This window comes from Podarcis muralis, chromosome 8, assembly GCF_964188315.1.
Source record: "Podarcis muralis chromosome 8, rPodMur119.hap1.1, whole genome shotgun sequence".
Lineage (NCBI taxonomy): Eukaryota > Metazoa > Chordata > Lepidosauria > Squamata > Lacertidae > Podarcis > Podarcis muralis.
The window spans coordinates 86,856,920-86,874,275 of NC_135662.1; the positions used below are offsets into that span (position 1 = coordinate 86,856,920).

The 17,356-nt window shown below is 41.4% G+C and overlaps 2 protein-coding genes and 1 pseudogene across 3 annotated transcripts in view; all 3 read right to left on the reverse strand.

Moving 5' to 3' along the window:
- Positions 1-16,925, reverse strand: part of LOC114601134 (protocadherin beta-16-like) — an 88,737-nt gene extending 71,812 nt beyond the window's left edge. The window contains exons 1-2 of one of the 2 annotated variants that reach the window (XM_077933505.1): positions 13,618-16,925; positions 11,059-11,403 (exon numbers count right to left, since the gene is read on the reverse strand). In XM_077933505.1, coding sequence (XP_077789631.1) covers positions 11,392-11,403; positions 13,618-16,038 — 2,433 coding nt within the window. In that variant the 5' untranslated portion in view covers positions 16,039-16,925 and the 3' untranslated portion in view covers positions 11,059-11,391. Of the gene's footprint in view, positions 1-11,058; positions 11,404-13,617 lie in introns of those variants that run through there. The other variant, XM_077933502.1, reaches the window with a different exon arrangement.
- LOC114601127 (protocadherin beta-16-like) lies at positions 1,731-4,770 on the reverse strand (annotated as a pseudogene).
- Positions 4,634-7,941, reverse strand: LOC114601137 (protocadherin beta-16-like). Its single transcript, XM_077933601.1, has 2 exons — positions 5,217-7,941; positions 4,634-4,774 (listed from the first exon to the last, which is right to left on the reverse strand). Exons 1-2 carry the CDS (start codon positions 7,734-7,736, stop codon positions 4,634-4,636), a joined length of 2,661 nt encoding a protein of 886 aa, XP_077789727.1. The 5' UTR covers positions 7,737-7,941.
- Positions 16,926-17,356: the final 431 nt, after the last annotated feature.

Genomic DNA, 17,356 nt, shown 5'->3' on the forward strand with positions numbered 1-17,356 from the left:
AGGTCAGTTATAACGTCAAAAATTCGTTATACAAATGTGACACCAGAGGGCATTGTAGAGCAGCAATCCATCATTAATGGGAAACTGAGCTGAGAGCTATATTACATTGTGTTGGGTTTTTTTGCATTTTCTCAGATCAGTGTATATCCATCCTGAGAGTGTTCCACAAGATGCTAGATGCTTTCCAGCATATGCCAAGTTATGTTGCAAGCAGAACACTATTAGCACAATAGAAACCATCTTGAATACAGTTTTCCAAACAGCTGTTAATGAGAACTTTTCTGCTAACACAACCAAAAGAAGGCTGCACCAAGAAAGGAGGGAGGCAGTTTATTTCTTGTTTCCTTCTCCAATGGAGGCCAGTCTTATTTATTTAGCAGAGGGGTGGGGAACCTCAGACACAAGGACCAAATGCAGCCCTCCAAGCCCCTCTGTCTGACCACACCCCTCTCCCCAAGCCACACCCCTCCCTGGCCCAACTTTGTTACTCAAGTCCTTTTCCTTGACTGAAGTATGCCCGTGAATCCTGATCTTGACACTTGCTTGCATGGGTTGAGGAATGTCTCAATGTGTTTAGAAGCTAGACTACTTGAGGAAGGTAGAATTTACATTTATTGCTCCACCCACTTTTGCTTCTGGCCCTGCCCGACACTGGCATGTGGCCCTTGGAAGGTGGTCCAGAAGGAAATATGGTCCTTGGGCTGAAAAAGGCTCCCCTAAGGATTACTGTCTAAGCCTGAGAAACTAAACGTTGTCGTGAAGGCCTCTAGTGAATATGAGAACAGCCCTGTGAAGCCATACTTCTTTCCTTTAAGTCCCCAGATGTCCAGATGAGCCCCAACAATGAAACAACCAATAAATACTATCTTCAAGAAGCAAAGTAATATAGAAGGTGTAGAAACAGATAGCCGTTGGTCGTCTGCAATATTACCATCTGTGTGGATTTAGTCCTGCAGTATTTCAATAAGAGTCTGGCCACTCCTAAAATACAGATGCAGAGCAAGGCTATTGCAAGGAAAGGAAATTTTACCTTGAGAGATTCTCTGCTGCTCACGAGGTTGCTTATTGAGTCAATAAAATGTCATTTGCTTTGGTGACTAATCTGGTGGGGGTGCTGTGCTCAAATGTCATTTTAGATAGAGAATAACAGGAAACCCACACATTGGTTGAAAGGACTAGCAGGACTAGCAAAATCAGAAAAATATAGGACAGCATATTTCTTCAAGAAACAGTAAACAAGTGCAGCAGAAATAACTGCTGCAGAAAATATGTAGATAACATACCTGAATTTAAAAACACCTGTTAACATGTATGTGGGAACCATGGTCCTTTAGGCTGCAGTTGCGGGAGAGGAAGAAAACCAAAATACTCCAAAAACTCCACGTGGCTCCTTTTTCCTCTCCCCCAAGCTGGTCATTAAGAGAATGCTGTGGTCTTTCAAACTAATGCCTGTGTTTGCTTTCTTCCTCACTTCCCTCTACTTTGTGTTTTGGGTACTGATTACATACAAGTCACTCTTGGTGCCTTTCAAGCTGAACAGCAGGTCAAAAAAAAGTAAATAAATGCACATAAGCATTTAAAGATATACACATCAACATCACCCATGCGTTATTAATTTCTTCTATGAGAGAGTGACACACAGGACCAACAATTATGATTCTGCATGAAGTCTGACTCTCAAGCGAATTTTAGTGCAGAGACCCACAGTGAAGGAGCTAACAGACAGGACCTCAAAAATGAATAAAGATGGAGATATAAATGGGCTTGGAGGAAAGGGGTTTGAGTAAATGATAGATGAAAGAAGAAAAGGAACAATGGAAAATCGAGATAAAGAATGAAAGGTACATTGGGCTGTGGGGAACCACCTCACATTGAACTTGGAAACAGCAGGGCTCTCCTGTTAGCAAAGAACGCCACAGAACAGGGAAAGAAACTGAGACAACAAAGGAGCAGTAGGACAGAGGTGCAGAAAGTAGATATGGAATAAGCAGTCCAGGTGAAAACTGAGCCTCTTTCTGTAGTCACTGTATAGGTAACCAATATAGAGCAGTATAAGGAGACAGAAACAAATATCAGATGTGATAGATTACCAAGCAACAATAATTCCCAAAGTGAACATGACCTGTTTTGATATTTCTGGTATACTGAGATTGATATTTAAAACCAACAAACAAACCAAAAGCTTCTTTCTCACCTGTTTCCCTGATTCTGTTTTCCCCGCCTGGTCAGGAATATCTTGGGAAGCAGACGGAGGGGTCTGGTTCACATTGAGGTTTGGGTCCCCCACAGAAAAAACAGGAATGAGGGGCCTGAGGAACCTGAACTCGCTGCTCAAGGACCCACCGGTTAAGCACACATCGTAGTGGTAACTCCTGGAAAGAGACCCGCTCTGAGAATCGCCACAGTTCTCTGGGATGTCGGGTCTGGCAGGTGGGAAGTGAGGAGGGGCAGCGATAAAACTTTCCCTGGGATCCCTCCTGCAGATCTTGATGGCAGCAAAGGAAACAATGCAAACGAGGAACACAAAGGAGACTGCAGCCAGGCAGATCACCAAGTACAAGGTTAAGCTCCCATCTTCTTCCTGTTCCTCTTTACTGACCTCCACAGCCTTCATATAAGGATCCGAAAAGCCACCCACGGGAAGGACATGGAGCATGGCAGTGCTGCTCTGGGGAGGGAGCCCGTTGTCCCTGACCAATATCAGGAGTCTCTGCTTGCTGGTGTCTCGCTCGGTCAGGGCTCTCCTGGTTCTCACTTCCCCATTCTGGGCTCCGATGCTGAAAAGACCAGGGTCTGTGGCCTTCAGCAGCTCATAGGAAAGCCACGAGTTCTGGCCAGAATCTCCATCCACAGCCACCACCTTGGTGACCAGGTAGCCGGCCTCCACCGACTTGGGGACCAGCTCATTGCAGGGGGATGTGCTGTTCTGAAGAGGGTAGAGGAAGAAGGGAGCATTGTCGTTTTCGTCTAGGATTACGACTCGGACAGTAACTTCTGAGCTGAGGGGAGGAGACCCTCCATCTGTAGCCCTCACCGTCACTTTGAAATCTTTTATCTGCTCATAATCCAGAGATCGGAGGGCATACAGATTTCCGCTTTCAGAGTTGACTGAGATGTAAGAGGCCACAAGGCCATCAGGGACCTTCCCAGGCAAAAGGGAGTAGGTGACCTTGGCATTCTTCTCAGTGTCCAGATCAGCAGCACGGACTGAGCCAATGAGCAGTCCTGGAATATTGTTTTCCCGTATCTGCATTTCACATGAAGACTTTTCAAATACTGGAGGGTTGTCATTGATATCTGAGATCTGAACATTAATAATTCTTGTTGAAGTGAGCCTGAGGGAGCCCTGGTCAATGGCTGTGATGGTGATATTATACTCCGAGACCTTCTCTCTGTCGAGGGAGCTTTGGACTACAAGCTGGTAATAGTTATCCATTGTGCGTTTTAAGACAAAGGGGAGGTTTGTCTCCACAGAGCACACAGTTCTGCCATTATCACCAGAGTCTCGATCTGTGACACTGAAGAGGGCCACCACTGTGTCCAGGGGAGAATCTTCTTGTATGCTGCCAGTGATGGATATGACTGACACTTCAGGGACATTGTCATTCATGTCTTCAACATCTACCAAGACCTTGCAGTGCCCTGAAAGACCCCCTCCATCTGTTGCTCTAATTTTCATGTCATACCTGGTTTCTTTTTCAAAATCAACTTGACCTAAAACAGTGATTTCCCCAGTGATTTCATTTAAGTGAAACAAATTGTTTATTTTTTCAGGCACTCGGTGGAATGAGTAGGTGATCTGTGCATTTGAACCAAAATCCAAATCTGTAGCTTCCACTTTGGAGACCAGAGTGCCCTGTGGGCTGTTTTCTTTTAACCTAGCTTTATATTCAGGTTGACTAAACTGAGGAAAGTTGTCATTACTGTCAAGCACTTGAATATTTATTTGAACTGTGCCTGTTCTTTGTGGCTCCCCTCCATCCACAGCCATGAGAGTCAAGCCAAAGTGTGAGTCCTTCTCCCTGTCCAGTGGCTTCTCCAGGACAAGATCCACATGCTTGGTTCCATCCTCATCACTTTTAACATCAAGCCGGAAATGCTCATTGGGACGGAGTGTGTAGTTTTGGATGTTATTTATCCCCAGGTCCTCATCTTGGGCAGATTCCAAGGGGAATTGTGTATTTGTGGGAACATTCTCGGGAATTTCCAGATCAAATTCCTTTGTAGAGAATTTGGGAACATTGTCATTCACATCTTCTATCTTGACTATAATACTATAGAGCTCTAATGGGTTTTCCAGCACAATTTGTGAGAGAAGCAAGCAAGGATCAGTCTGGTCACACAAAACTCTCTATCTATTTTATCATTTATCAAAAGATCCCCAGAGTGAGTATTAAGGTGGAAATATTGCTTACTGTTCTTAGAAACCAGCTGGGCTCTGCGAGCAGAGAGCTCCCCTGTTCCCAGTTTCAAATCCTCCAGCACATTAGCCACCAAAGACCCCCTTTTCTTTTCTTCTGGCACAGAATAGTGAAGTGAAATACTCAGTGCTCCAGGAAGACAAAGGAAAAGCAAAACATACAGACCTTGTTCCTTTCTGTAGCCGTCTCCCATGGCTCAAGAATCTGCCTCTTCAATGCCTGGCCAAAATATGAAGTTTCTGATAGTCATCCAATGATAATCTCTGCTGTTGTAGAAATAAATTTGGTGCTGCTTCTGGCTCCTTTTTCTTAATCACAGACAAAGACTGGCTGTCTTCTTGTTGCAGACGTTTCTTTAGAAAACAGAATTCTGAGTTCCAAATGTTGTGCTTGTGCATACTGCCACCATGTGGATGTGTAATGAAAGAATCACTAGGACTATGTTTTTCATTCTATGTTTGTTAAAACTCGATGGTCTCACATTAGCACCATGTTGCTTTCCCTCAAATAATACTCGGAGCTGTAGTTTAACTGTCACAGAGCTACAATTACCATTACCTGTAACAAAATCCATGACCTCTCTCCTACTTGAAATAGTGTAGATTCAACAGTTTTTATGCCTCCAGATTATGGTGAATGACCTCTGCCTCCCACAGTGATAATGTAATATGAGGATAATATTTAAGCAATAAACGACCATGACACAAATAACTCCCAACAGAGCTTTGCAATTTCCCCCCAATATTATACACCTTAAAATTGAATATATGAAAACTCTGAAAGGAATATTCTCACCTGAACCATATGTTGACTTTCTGCTGGATGATATGCATCAAGAAAGTAGCAGATACAGTTTGAAATGAAACCATACAAAAGGGATTCAAATAGTTCTCTCACCTGGAGGATATGTTGACTTTCACCTGCATGACTTGGGACTCCTTCAGAATCATTGGAACTCCTTGGATTCAGCTGAGTGTTAGGAGGCTCCACAGAGAAAACAGGAAACAGGGGCCTGAGAAACCGGAATTCGCTGTTCAGAGACCCACCAGCTAAGCACACCTCATAGTTGTAAGCCTGAGATAGAGATCCAGCACCAGAATCCGCAGAGATCTCCTGGGAATCAGGTCCCACGGGGAAATTGGCTGCAGAGTTGTAGGTTCCTATGAACTTTTCACGTTTCTGCAACTTGATTACAACAAACGCCACCACAGAAATGAGAAAGATGCTTGAGATGGCAGCCAAGCAGATGATCAAATGCATCGTCAGGCTGGGGTCTTCCTCCTCCACCGTTTCCTCCTTTGGGAGAGCCACACTTTTCAGATAAGGGTCAGAGAAGCCGTCCACTAGAAGGATTCTGAGCGTGGCAGAGGTGGACTGGGGAGGATGGCCGTTGTCTCGGACCACCACAATCAGATTCTGCTTGAAGCTGTCTCGGCTGCTGACCGGCCTCAGGGTGGTCACTTCTCCATTCTGGGCCCCCACCGTGAAGAGACCCAGCTCTGTGGCCTTCAGCAGCTGGTAGGAAAGCCAAGAGTTCTGCGCAGAATCCCTGTCCACAGCCACCACCTTGGTGACCAGGTAGCCAGTCTCTGCCCCTCGGGGAACCAGGTCATTTGAGGGGGAAGTGCCATTCTGGAGAGGGTAGAGGATGAAGGGGGCATTGTCATTTTCATCCATGACCTGAACGCGGATGGGAACTTCTGAGCTCAGTGGAGGGGAACCTGAATCCACAGCCCTCACCGTCACCTGGAAATCTTTTACTTCCTCATAATCCAGAGACCGGATGGCATACAGGTTCCCTGTTTCAGAGTTGATGGAGATGTAAGAGGATGTGGGGCCATCATTGACCTTCCCAGGCAAAAGCGAGTAGGTCACTTTGGCATTCTGCGCTGTGTCCAGATCAACAGCATGGACCGAATTGATCAGAAGACCAGGAATATTGTTTTCTCTTAACTGCATTTGATAGAATGGCTTTTCAAACACTGGAGGGTTGTCATTGACATCTGACACTTCAACATGAAGTATTCTTGTGGAAGTGAGTCTGGGAGAGCCCCTGTCTGTGGCTGTGATGGTGATGTTATACTCAGAGGCTTGTTCTCTGTCCAGTGGCTGTTGGGTCACCAGCTGGTAATAGTTGTTCTCTGTGGGTTTGAGCACAAATGGCAGGTTGACTTCAGTGGTGCAGGCAGTTCTGCCACTGTCTCCAGAGTCCACATCTGTGACACTGAAGAAGGCCACCACTGTGTCTGGGGGAGAGTCCTCAGCCAATGGGCTGTAGATAGATGTGATTATTACTTCTGGGGCATTGTCATTCTCATCTTCGATATCCACAATGACTTTGCAGTAAGCAGAAAGACCTCCTCCATCCGTAGCTCTGATGTTCAGCTCATAATTTGTGTTTTCTTCATAATCAATTGTCCCTGAAATGGTAATTTCGCCAGTGTTTTTGTTCAAGTTGAATGATCTTAGCATATTTTCTGGCACTTCACTGAAGGAATATGTTATAGTTGCATAGGAGCCAAAATCTTTGTCGCTTGCTTCAACTTTTGCAACCAGCATATTCAGTGGGCTGTTTTCCATTAGTTTTACTTTGTACACAGATTGTTCAAATTGAGGGAAATTATCATTGTTATCCAGAACATCAACGATTATTTGTGCTGTGCCAGTTCTTTTGGGGATTCCTCCATCAACAGCTGAAAGTATTATGGTAATCTGTGGGTTTACCTCACGATCTAAATGCTTCTCCAATACCAGTTCTATATATTTGCTTCCATCTCTGTGCCTTTGGACATCTAGTCTAAAATGTTCATTAGGACCAAGTGTGTAATTTTGTACAGCATTTTCTCCTATATCTGAATCCTGTGCTCTCTCTAAAGGGAATCGAGTGCTCACTGGTACCTGTTCAGGTATTTCAAAAATGAATTTCGTTTTTGAGAATTTAGGGGTATTATCATTGACATCTTGTATTTGAACTTTGATTCTCTGCAGCTGCAATGGGTTTTCCAGCACAATTTCAGACAGTAGAAGACAAGGATCATTCTGACCACACAGAGACTCTCGGTCTATTTTGTCCTTTAATATCAAATCCCCAGAATGTGGATCCAGCTGGAAATACTGCTTGGAGCTCTTAGAAACCAGCCGGGCTCTCCGAGCAGACAGCTCCTTTGCATCCACTTTCAAATCTTTTAGCACATTCGCTACTAGAGACCCACTTTTCTTTTCCTCTGGCACTGAATAGAGGATGGGTTCACACATTGCAATATGCATGCAGAAATAAAGAACCAAACTCAAAACTTGCCTTTTGTGCATTTCCATTGTTCCAGCTTCACTTCCAGTCAGTTCAAATTAGAAGAAGTATATGTCCAGAATTTCCTTTCATGAGTTACACACCTTCAAGGCCAATCCATCCAAGATGCAGAGGTCTGTTCCTTTGGATTGTAATCAGCATATGTCCTTTCTTTTAAAGATTTCTTTGTCTAATGGCTGCAGCTATTTGGGAGAGCACTTGCTCTCTGATAATATGGTCTGTGTTGTGTAATAGCACCACCTTGTGTTGGAATTGTGATACAACTCCATTGATGTTACCACTTGCCAACCTACACAGATCTTTTAGGAGATCTAGAAATCCTTAGGTTTTCTAATGTGTAGCCTATTAACTCATATATATATGTATGTATATGTGTATATATATATATGTATGTATATGTGTGTGTATATATATATATATATATATATATATATATATATATATATATATATATATCTCCCACATGAAGACTGCTGGGACCAACTGACAGAGTGCCTTGCATTCAGTTTTCAAAGTGTCCCAGTCTGGATACAAAGAATAAAGTATTCAAATAAACTCCAATTACTACAAAAGTGGTAAATTTAGACTTATCTCTCTTTTACTGGCAGACAACTTATAACATAAAATGTTTAAGGTGTTTTTCTGTTAGCTATGCAGATGAAACATCACAATATTTTCCATAATAATACTTTATAATTCTGAACTAACATAAGGTCACCAGTGGGGGCGGAGCGGAGGGAAAGAGAGAGAGAGATAGAATTACGCTAACCAAGTGGATTTTTTGGCTCCCCTTCCATCTGAGCACCTGCCTTACATGCCAGTTTACAAACAAGTTTTGAAACTGTGCTTAATTTCAAAATCAGCTTCTTAAGTGATTCAGTCGCTTGTTGTTAAAGGATGGGGGGAAGGTGGAATCAAAGACCCTGCAAGCCTCACAGATCTAATTCTGAGGGTGGTGGGTGAAATCTGCTCAACTTATATAAATCGAACATACGTTCAAAAAAAAATTCAAATATAAATCACAATTGAAATATATGAAATCCAAATTGGACCACAGCATTCTTGCATAATATCCATAGTAGAAGTAGTAATATTAATACAATACATATTGACAACAAAAAGATGGGGGGAGGGTCTTTCCACCAAAGAAATCTAGACGTGGTCATCACTAGTCCTCCTCAGGTCTCAAAGCCAGATTTCCTTTTATTATTCAAATGGATGGTAAAATATATATAATTAATGGTTCCAGAAAGCTAGAATCACATTCACAGAAAGATGTTACAACAATAAATAGCCCCTTGATGGTCAGAAATGTCTCTTGCATATGTTTGATTTATTTAATAGTGTTACAGAATTGGAGTTCAACTAAATTGGTTTTGGTGATTCTCTCCATCCCCATTATTCTGCAGAAGATGATGACCTGGTTGGACAATCTTAAGCTTGCAGATTCCCTGGGAGGTTGGGTCTTTCAGTAACTAAAGAGATGGCCGAGTACAAGTGATTTGTTGCCTTAAGAAATAATGGTCAGAGTTCAATCTGGAAGGGGGCATGTCCTTCTTCCCCCTTGCCTGACTGGAAGCGATGTCATTAAAGTGTTTGTAAAAGAAAACAATATATTGACAGCCTTGATCAGACTCAGAGAGCAATGGAAATACTTTACTCACTCCCTCTATCACACGCCTCCTTTTTTGTCTTGTTTGTTTGTTTGTGCCTGCATAGACGGTGCCTGCAGCAACAGAGGAATAGAATTGGGCAGAAAACAAACTCTCCTAACGAAGAACATCCAGCTCCTTCATATAAAAATCAGCAAAAGTCACTAAGTCAAGCATCATTGCACATATTTCCGCAGTGTGTTAAGTGTGACTGCCAAGTCCACACTTGTACTCACACTTGTAGAGTGTGGGAGAGTCAGAGGAAAGAACTCTACACTTGAGGTGCAAAACATGGGCTATTTGAAAGCACTTTTGCAAACAGCCCTTCAAACCTCTGAAAACTGAAGAGCAGTTTATGTAAGGACTTTCAAACAGCCCCAAAGTATGCTTTGGGGTCCCAACAGCCCCCTGATGACAGATGGTGACAAGTGATTGACAGATGGGTGGCCCCAGCCACATGTCAAATTTGGCCCTTCAAGGATGGGGCGATAGGGATCTGGCCTATTCTATTGACTATCATTGATTTTGACTACTTTCCAAATTCATTTGTTGCAATATCAATGTTTGGATACTCTTTTTGCCTACACAAGTCAATGCATGAATTCTCACGTACTTACCTACTGTGAAGAACTTGCTAAAGACCTCTCCCCAAATTTGTCACTCTTTTCTGTCTATGCAACTAATCAATTAACCAATTAGACAACTGCACACCCAGAAGACTAACATTTGAATGAACTGTCTTTTCCCCTTCTGTAACCAAAACTGTCAATTATTTATTAACCAAGATAAACTGCTCAGGCTAAATTTAAAGTGAACAAATTGCAACTTTGAAAACTGCAGTTTACAATTACAAACTTGCAATATTAAAAACAGGGGAAGGGAATCAACATAAAACACATTTCCTGGAAATTAAACTGAATATCATGAACATAAAGAGGATATAAGTAATATAATGGGTAGAATATAATAAGTAGAAGGTGAAATCAGGTGTGTAAGGAAGAAACCTCAAAAGATTTTCTACAGCTTGATGTGCTGTCAGCATTGAAGACACCTTTGGAATAAACCCAAAATTTCCACATAAAAATCCCTTCTGTCAACATTTTAACATGCATTGCCTTTATCTTTCCCTTTTCCTCTCCCCTGAAACCTCATTTCACCCTTTTTACTTTAACTTTAAAGATGACTAAAGTAAAGATTATTTCATTGAACATTAGAGTTGAACTCATTCAGAAGACATCTGAAATTTGCTAAACCACTAAATAAAGATAAAACTATGATAACCCCTTTGCTGTAAATTATATTAAAAGATGAAGAAATACACTTCAGTGCTTCAAAATCTGGATAATATTTTTTCATCCTGTTATGATGAAAAGTGGGTTGCAATCTTGAATTAAACCCATCCATTATTTTATTTTTTTTAATGTAAAATCAATGAATGATCCAGCACAAATATTTGGCACTGGTTTAGTGGGGGGAAAGCCAATAATGATTGGGCGTATCTATGCGTCAAATGAAAATCAAAAAGCATTCACAAAATTAATGCCATAATTGTTTCCAGCCTAGACAAAGAAATTATACTTGGTGGAGGCTTTATTTGAATCAAATTTTTAAAATTGGACAGGACAAAATATAAAATATCAGGAGTAATTCCAACTCTTTAAAAAAAAATACACAAGTTTTTCTAGTACAAACCTTGTGGCAGTTTCAACCAAAGGAGAAAAATTACACAATTTATGAAATCACTCAATAATTTATTTATTTTTTACATCCCCATGGTTAACTCAGAAAGTGAAGTAAGTAAATACAGGATGAAACATTTATTTTGTTGTTGTTATAAGAATTTGAAAGTTTGGAAAATATACCACTGAAGGGCACCTAGACAATATGTTAATGTTTAATTCAGAGTTTGTTCTGAGAATAAAACTGATAATTGAAGCATAATTTAATAATTCCCCAGAAGACTGTCCTGTAACAAATTGGGAAGTCTTCAAAGAAGTCACTACAAGAGAAATCAAACAAAAAGCTGCATATTTCAAAAAAGAAAAAAGACCATTAATGAGTTAATAACACAGATTGGAGATGTGGTGCAACAACATAAAAGGACAAACAATATTACAAAGACTTGATGCTACTAAAAACCCCCACTTAATTTAGTACAGTGGTACCTCGCAAGACGAATGCCTCGCAAGACAAAAAACTCGCTAGACGAAAGGGTTTTTTGTTTTTTGAGCTGCTTCGCAAGACGATTTTCCCTATGGGCTTGCTTAGCAAGACGGAAACGTCTTGCAAGTTTGTTTCCTTTTTCTTAACACCGTTAATACAGTTGCGACTTGACTTCGAGGAGCAACTCATAGAACGCGGTGTGGTAGCCTTTTTTGAGGTTTTTAAAGACTTTGGTGATTTTTGAAGCTTTTCCAAAACTTTCCCGACACCATGCTTTGCAAGACGAAAAAAATCGCAAGACGACAAAACTCGCGGAACAAATTAATTTCGTCTTGCGAGGCACCACTGTATAGTGTTCATCGGTTTGTAAGTTATCAACTTGGGCCAAGTAACTACTTAACATTATTTTCAGAATAAGGAAACAATACATACAGATAAAGCATTTGATAAAATAGAGTGATCTATTCTGGGAGCTGCACAAAATGTAAATGGACGCTACTTTAATCTCCTGGATTATGATGTTTTCAAACGCTACTGCTTCAAAAAAGACAAAGTACAATCAGAAACATTTAAATTAAATAGATGCACTAGACAGAAATGCCAATTATTGAGGTTACTATTTAATTATCTGTGGAACTTATGGCCAAAGCTATTAGACTGGATCACATAAATAAAGGATTGACAATATTAACAAACCAGTTAAAAAGAAGTTTGTATGCAGATGGCATTGTGCTAATTCTGAAATATCCAGAAAAATAATTTGAGCCAGTTGTACAGTAACTTTAAAAACTATAGAAGACAGAATTGAAAATAAATATCAAATCCCTTGATCATCATGCCTAGAGTATTAATTTCCCCACATTTTTACAATGCTCTCTGAAACACTGGAGAATTGTCTTGTTCTCTTAAGACTTGAGCATAAGTCATTATTATTGAACTGAACCATAGAACATCATCAGTGGTCATGCCTTCAGTGATTATTGTTCTGTCCAAAGGACTGTGGTTCACAAGTTCATAATAGTTATTGACAGTGACTATTAGGGAAGTGGGAGAAAATTATTTTCTTTCATATTCTAATATGAACCAACCTAAATCACAGTTGCCAAAAAAAACTATGAAGCAAAACAGAGCTGCCCTTCAAAAGTCCTATTTCTCTGAATTCTCTAATGCAATTATCCAACCAATTTGTACAGAAATAGGCATATAAGAGGAAAGCATGCATTATGTGAAAATAACATACAAAAAGGCACTATATTAGGGAAAATGCTTGCAAAAAACCTGTATGTATGTATATTGGGAGAAATGTCACTAAAATGCTGCTGAATTTTTGTGAGGTCTTAACTCTCTGCCCCAAAATTTTTTGTGGAAATATTTTGAACGTAAAATTGGAAAAATGAGAAACTGAAGCAACAAAAATTGAATTATTCATCCATCCCTAGTGACTTTTAATAAAAAGGAAGTTGTATCTCCTCAGAGTAGATGTTTCTGTTGTTCACTCTGGTTTCCTTTTCTGTTATACTACTACTACTACTACTACTACTAATAATAATAATAATAATAATTTATTATTTGTACCCCGCCCATCTGGCTGGGTTTCCCCAGCCACTCTGGGCGGCTTCCAACAGAACACTAAAATACAATAACCTATTAAAACATTAAAAACTTCCCTGAACAGGGCTGCCTTAAGATGTCTTCTGAATGTCAGGTAGTTGTTTATCTCTTTGACATCTGAAGGGAGGGCGTTCCACAGGGCGGGCGCCACTACCGAGAAGGTGCTCTGCCTGGTTCCCTGTAACCTCACTTCTCGCAATGAGGGAACCGCCAGAAGGCCCTCGGTGCTGGATCTCAGTGTCCGGGCTGAACGATGGGGGTGGAGATGCTCCTTCAGGTATACAGGAATATACTTCAGGTATACTTAAATGGAGAATGACTGTATGCAATGGACAAGCCACTGATCACTTCCAGACTTCTCAGAATTCATTGCATTCAGGCTTAGAAATCAGAGACTTGTTGAGAGCAAATAATAGATAAACTGAACATAACCATATGAAAAGTATTAAAATACTTTTCTTACCTGGATATTATCTTTACATTCCTCTACTTGACTGGGGAGCTCTTGAGAATTATTTGAATTCATCGGATTCAGCTGTGTGTTGGGTTCAACAGAGAAAACAGGAAACAGGGGCCTGAGAAACCTGAACTCGCTGTTCAGAGACCCACCAGCTAAGCACACCTCATAGTTGTAAGCCTGGGATAGAGATCCAGCACCAGGATCGGCAGAGATCTCCTGGGAATCAGGTCCCACCGGGAAATTGGCTGCAGAGTTGTAGGTTCCTATGAACTTTTCACGTTTCTGCAACTTGATTACAATAAACGCCACTACGGAAAGGAGAAAGATGCTTGAGATGGCAGCCAAGCAGATGATCAAATACATCGTCAGGCTGGGGTCTTCCTCCTCCACCGTTTCCTCCTTTGGGAGAGCCACACTTTTCAGATAAGGGTCAGAGAAGCCGTCCACTAGAAGGATTCTGAGCGTGGCAGAGGTGGACTGGGGAGGATGGCCGTTGTCTCGGACCACCACCATCAGATTCTGCTTGAAGCTGTCTCGGTTGCTGACCAGCCTCAGGATGGTCACTTCTCCATTCTGGGCCCCCACCGTGAAGAGACCCGGCTCTGTGGCCTTCAGGAGCTGGTAGGAAAGCCAAGAGTTCTGCGCAGAATCCCTGTCCACAGCCACCACCTTGGTGACCAGGTAGCCAGTCTCTGCCCCTCGGGGAACCAGGTCATTTGAGGGGGAAGTGCCATTCTGGAGAGGGTAGAGGATGAAGGGGGCATTGTCATTTTCATCCACCACCTGAACGCGGATGGGAACTTCGGAGCTCAGTGGAGGGGAACCTGAATCCACAGCCCTCACCGTCACCTGGAAATCTTGTACTTCCTCATAATCCAGAGACCGGATGGCATACAGGTTCCCCGTTTCAGAGTTGATGGAGATGTAAGAGGATGTGCGGCCATCATTGACCTTCCCAGGCAAAAGCGAGTAGGTCACTTTGGCATTCTGCGCTGTGTCCAGATCAACAGCATGGACCGAATTGATCAGAAGACCAGGAATATTGTTTTCTCTTAACTGCATTTCATAGAATGGCTTTTCAAACACTGGAGGGTTGTCATTGACATCTGACACTACAACATGAAGTATTCTCGTGGAAGTGAGTCTGGGAGAGCCTCTGTCTGTGGCTGTGATGGTGATGTTATACTCAGAGGCTTTTTCTCTGTCCAGTGGTTGTTGGGTCACCAGCTGGTAATAGTTGTTCTCTGTGGGTTTGAGCACAAATGGCAGGTTGACTTCAGTGGTGCAGGCAGTTCTGCCACTGTCCCCAGAGTCCACATCTGTGACACTGAAAAGGGCCACCACTGTGTCTGGGGGAGAGTCCTCAGGTAAGGGACTGGTGATGGATGTGATAGTAATCTCTGGAGCATTGTCGTTCTCATCCTCAATGTCCACAATGACTTTGCAGTAAGAGGAAAGTCCCCCTCCATCCGTAGCTCTGATTTTCATCTCATAATTTGTGTTTTCTTCGTAATCAATTGTCCCTGAAACACTAAGTTCTCCATTAAGTGTGTTTAAAGTGAAGGATCTTAATACCGTTTGCCCCACCTGGCTGAAGGAATAAGTAATAGTTGCATAGGAACCAAAATCTTTGTCACTTGCTTCAACTTTTACAACCAGTGTATTCAGTGGGCTGTTTTCCCTTAGTTTTACTTTGTACACAGATTGTTCAAATTGAGGGAAATTATCATTAGCATCCAGAACATCAATAATAATTTGTGCTGTGCCAGTTCTTCTTGGGATTCCTCCATCAACAGCTGACAGAATCAGGGCAATCTGTGAATTCACCTCACGGTCCAACTGTTTCTCCAATACCAATTCCGCTTGTTTGCTACCATCACTGTGACTTTGCACATCAAGTCTAAAATGTTCATTAGGACTAAGGGTGTAGTTCTGAACTGTATTTTTTCCTTTGTCTGGGTCTTCTGCTCTCTCCAAAGGAAATCTGATATCCACAGGAGTCTGCTCAGGTATTTTAAAAATAAACTGGTTTTTAAAGAATTTGGGGAAATTATCATTCACATCTTCTATTTCAACTTCAATTCTGTGTAGCTGCAATGGCTTTTCCAGCACAATTTCAGACAGTAGAACACAAGGTTCATTCTGACCACACAGGGACTCCCGATCTATTTTGTCCTTTACTGTCACATCCCCAGAATGAGGATCCAGCTGGAAATACTGCTTGGAGCTCTTAGAAACCAGCCGGGCTCTCCGAGCAGACAGCTCCTTTGCATCCACTCTCAAATCTTTTAGCACATTTGCCACCAGAAATCCACTTTTCTTTTCCTCTGGCACTGAGTAGAGGAAGGACTCACACATTGCTACAAACATGCAAAGATATAATAAAGGAGACACAACTTGCCTGGTGTTGAGATGCACTTCCATTTTCCCAGCCTCACTTCCAGTCAGATATATGATGCAAGGTGGTTCTTTCGACGTTGTCTGTTATGTGTCCGTTATATATCCCCAATACAATTATTCATTTCTTTTGCTTTGTTTTTAATGGACTGTGGCCTTTTGAAAGATTTGCCTGAAATGAAGATCTGTTTCCTTTCTCTTTGTATGCATCCTTTGCATTATGGCTCTGGGAGAGCAGTTACTCACTACTAAATAATCTACGGTATGTTGTGTAAGAGCACCACCTTGTGTTTGAACTGGAATGTAGCTCCCGAAACATTACCACGTACCAACTCACATAGAAAGATCTCATGTAACAGCTTCTATTTTATGACTGTATTCTTAACCCTTAACTGATATATAAAAAGGCTGTCACCTCTCATTCTCAAGCCCCCCCCCCCTCCATCAAGATATTTGTTGAGACACTGTGATGTCCCCAAACATTCACAAATTATTGAGAGGACTGTTGCTGGCATAAACTGTTCACAGCCACTGTGGCCTCCACGAAGGAACAACAACAAAAATGATACAACTTTTTGTATCATACAACATTTCAGCTTCCAGCTCTGCTTCTTCTTCTTCTCTTCACACACAGATTGACTTGTTCTGAAGAGCCATCTGACAGACCCTGACTATGACTTGGGTGCCATTTTATCTCCAGCCAGTCATTTCAAATTTGGATGGAATTCTCCCCTCTCATTGTGATGAAATGTCATTGTATGTTCAAAGTGAATAGATTCTCAAGTCTGTTAGTTAGCTTTATAAGTTAGATAAGGTTGGTGAATGATGTTGTGCTTGCTTATTAAGATTTGTTCCAAATACTACATTGATTTTAAATCTTCATATAGAAGACAATATGTGGTATATTGAGTGAAATATATTATGTGAAGGTATGATGGAATATTTGGGACCTCCGTTTTCTTTACTGCTCACACTTGAGGCAGCACAGGAATAAAATATATTTAAACAAGAGTTTCAGATTTTATTGTCGGCTATGCAGTCAGATGAAAAACCAGATATACAGAAAATTGCTGTTTCTCTTAATGTGGTGGGCACTGTATAATTCCTTTGAGCTGTCTGCTGAAGAAACGGTTATAAGGCACCAAAGGAAAAGTACGGTCTTCCTAAAAGTAACATGACAACTGGAAATATAAATTTAGATCAAAATATTAGCAAGATGGAGAAACATTAGTAATGTTTCAGATTTCAGAGCAAAAAGGTTGACTTGCAGTTTTGGAAGGGATTCCTTAACAATGTGGCATATTTGCAGGGAGATGGTCTGACCTAAATCATGATATAGAAGCTT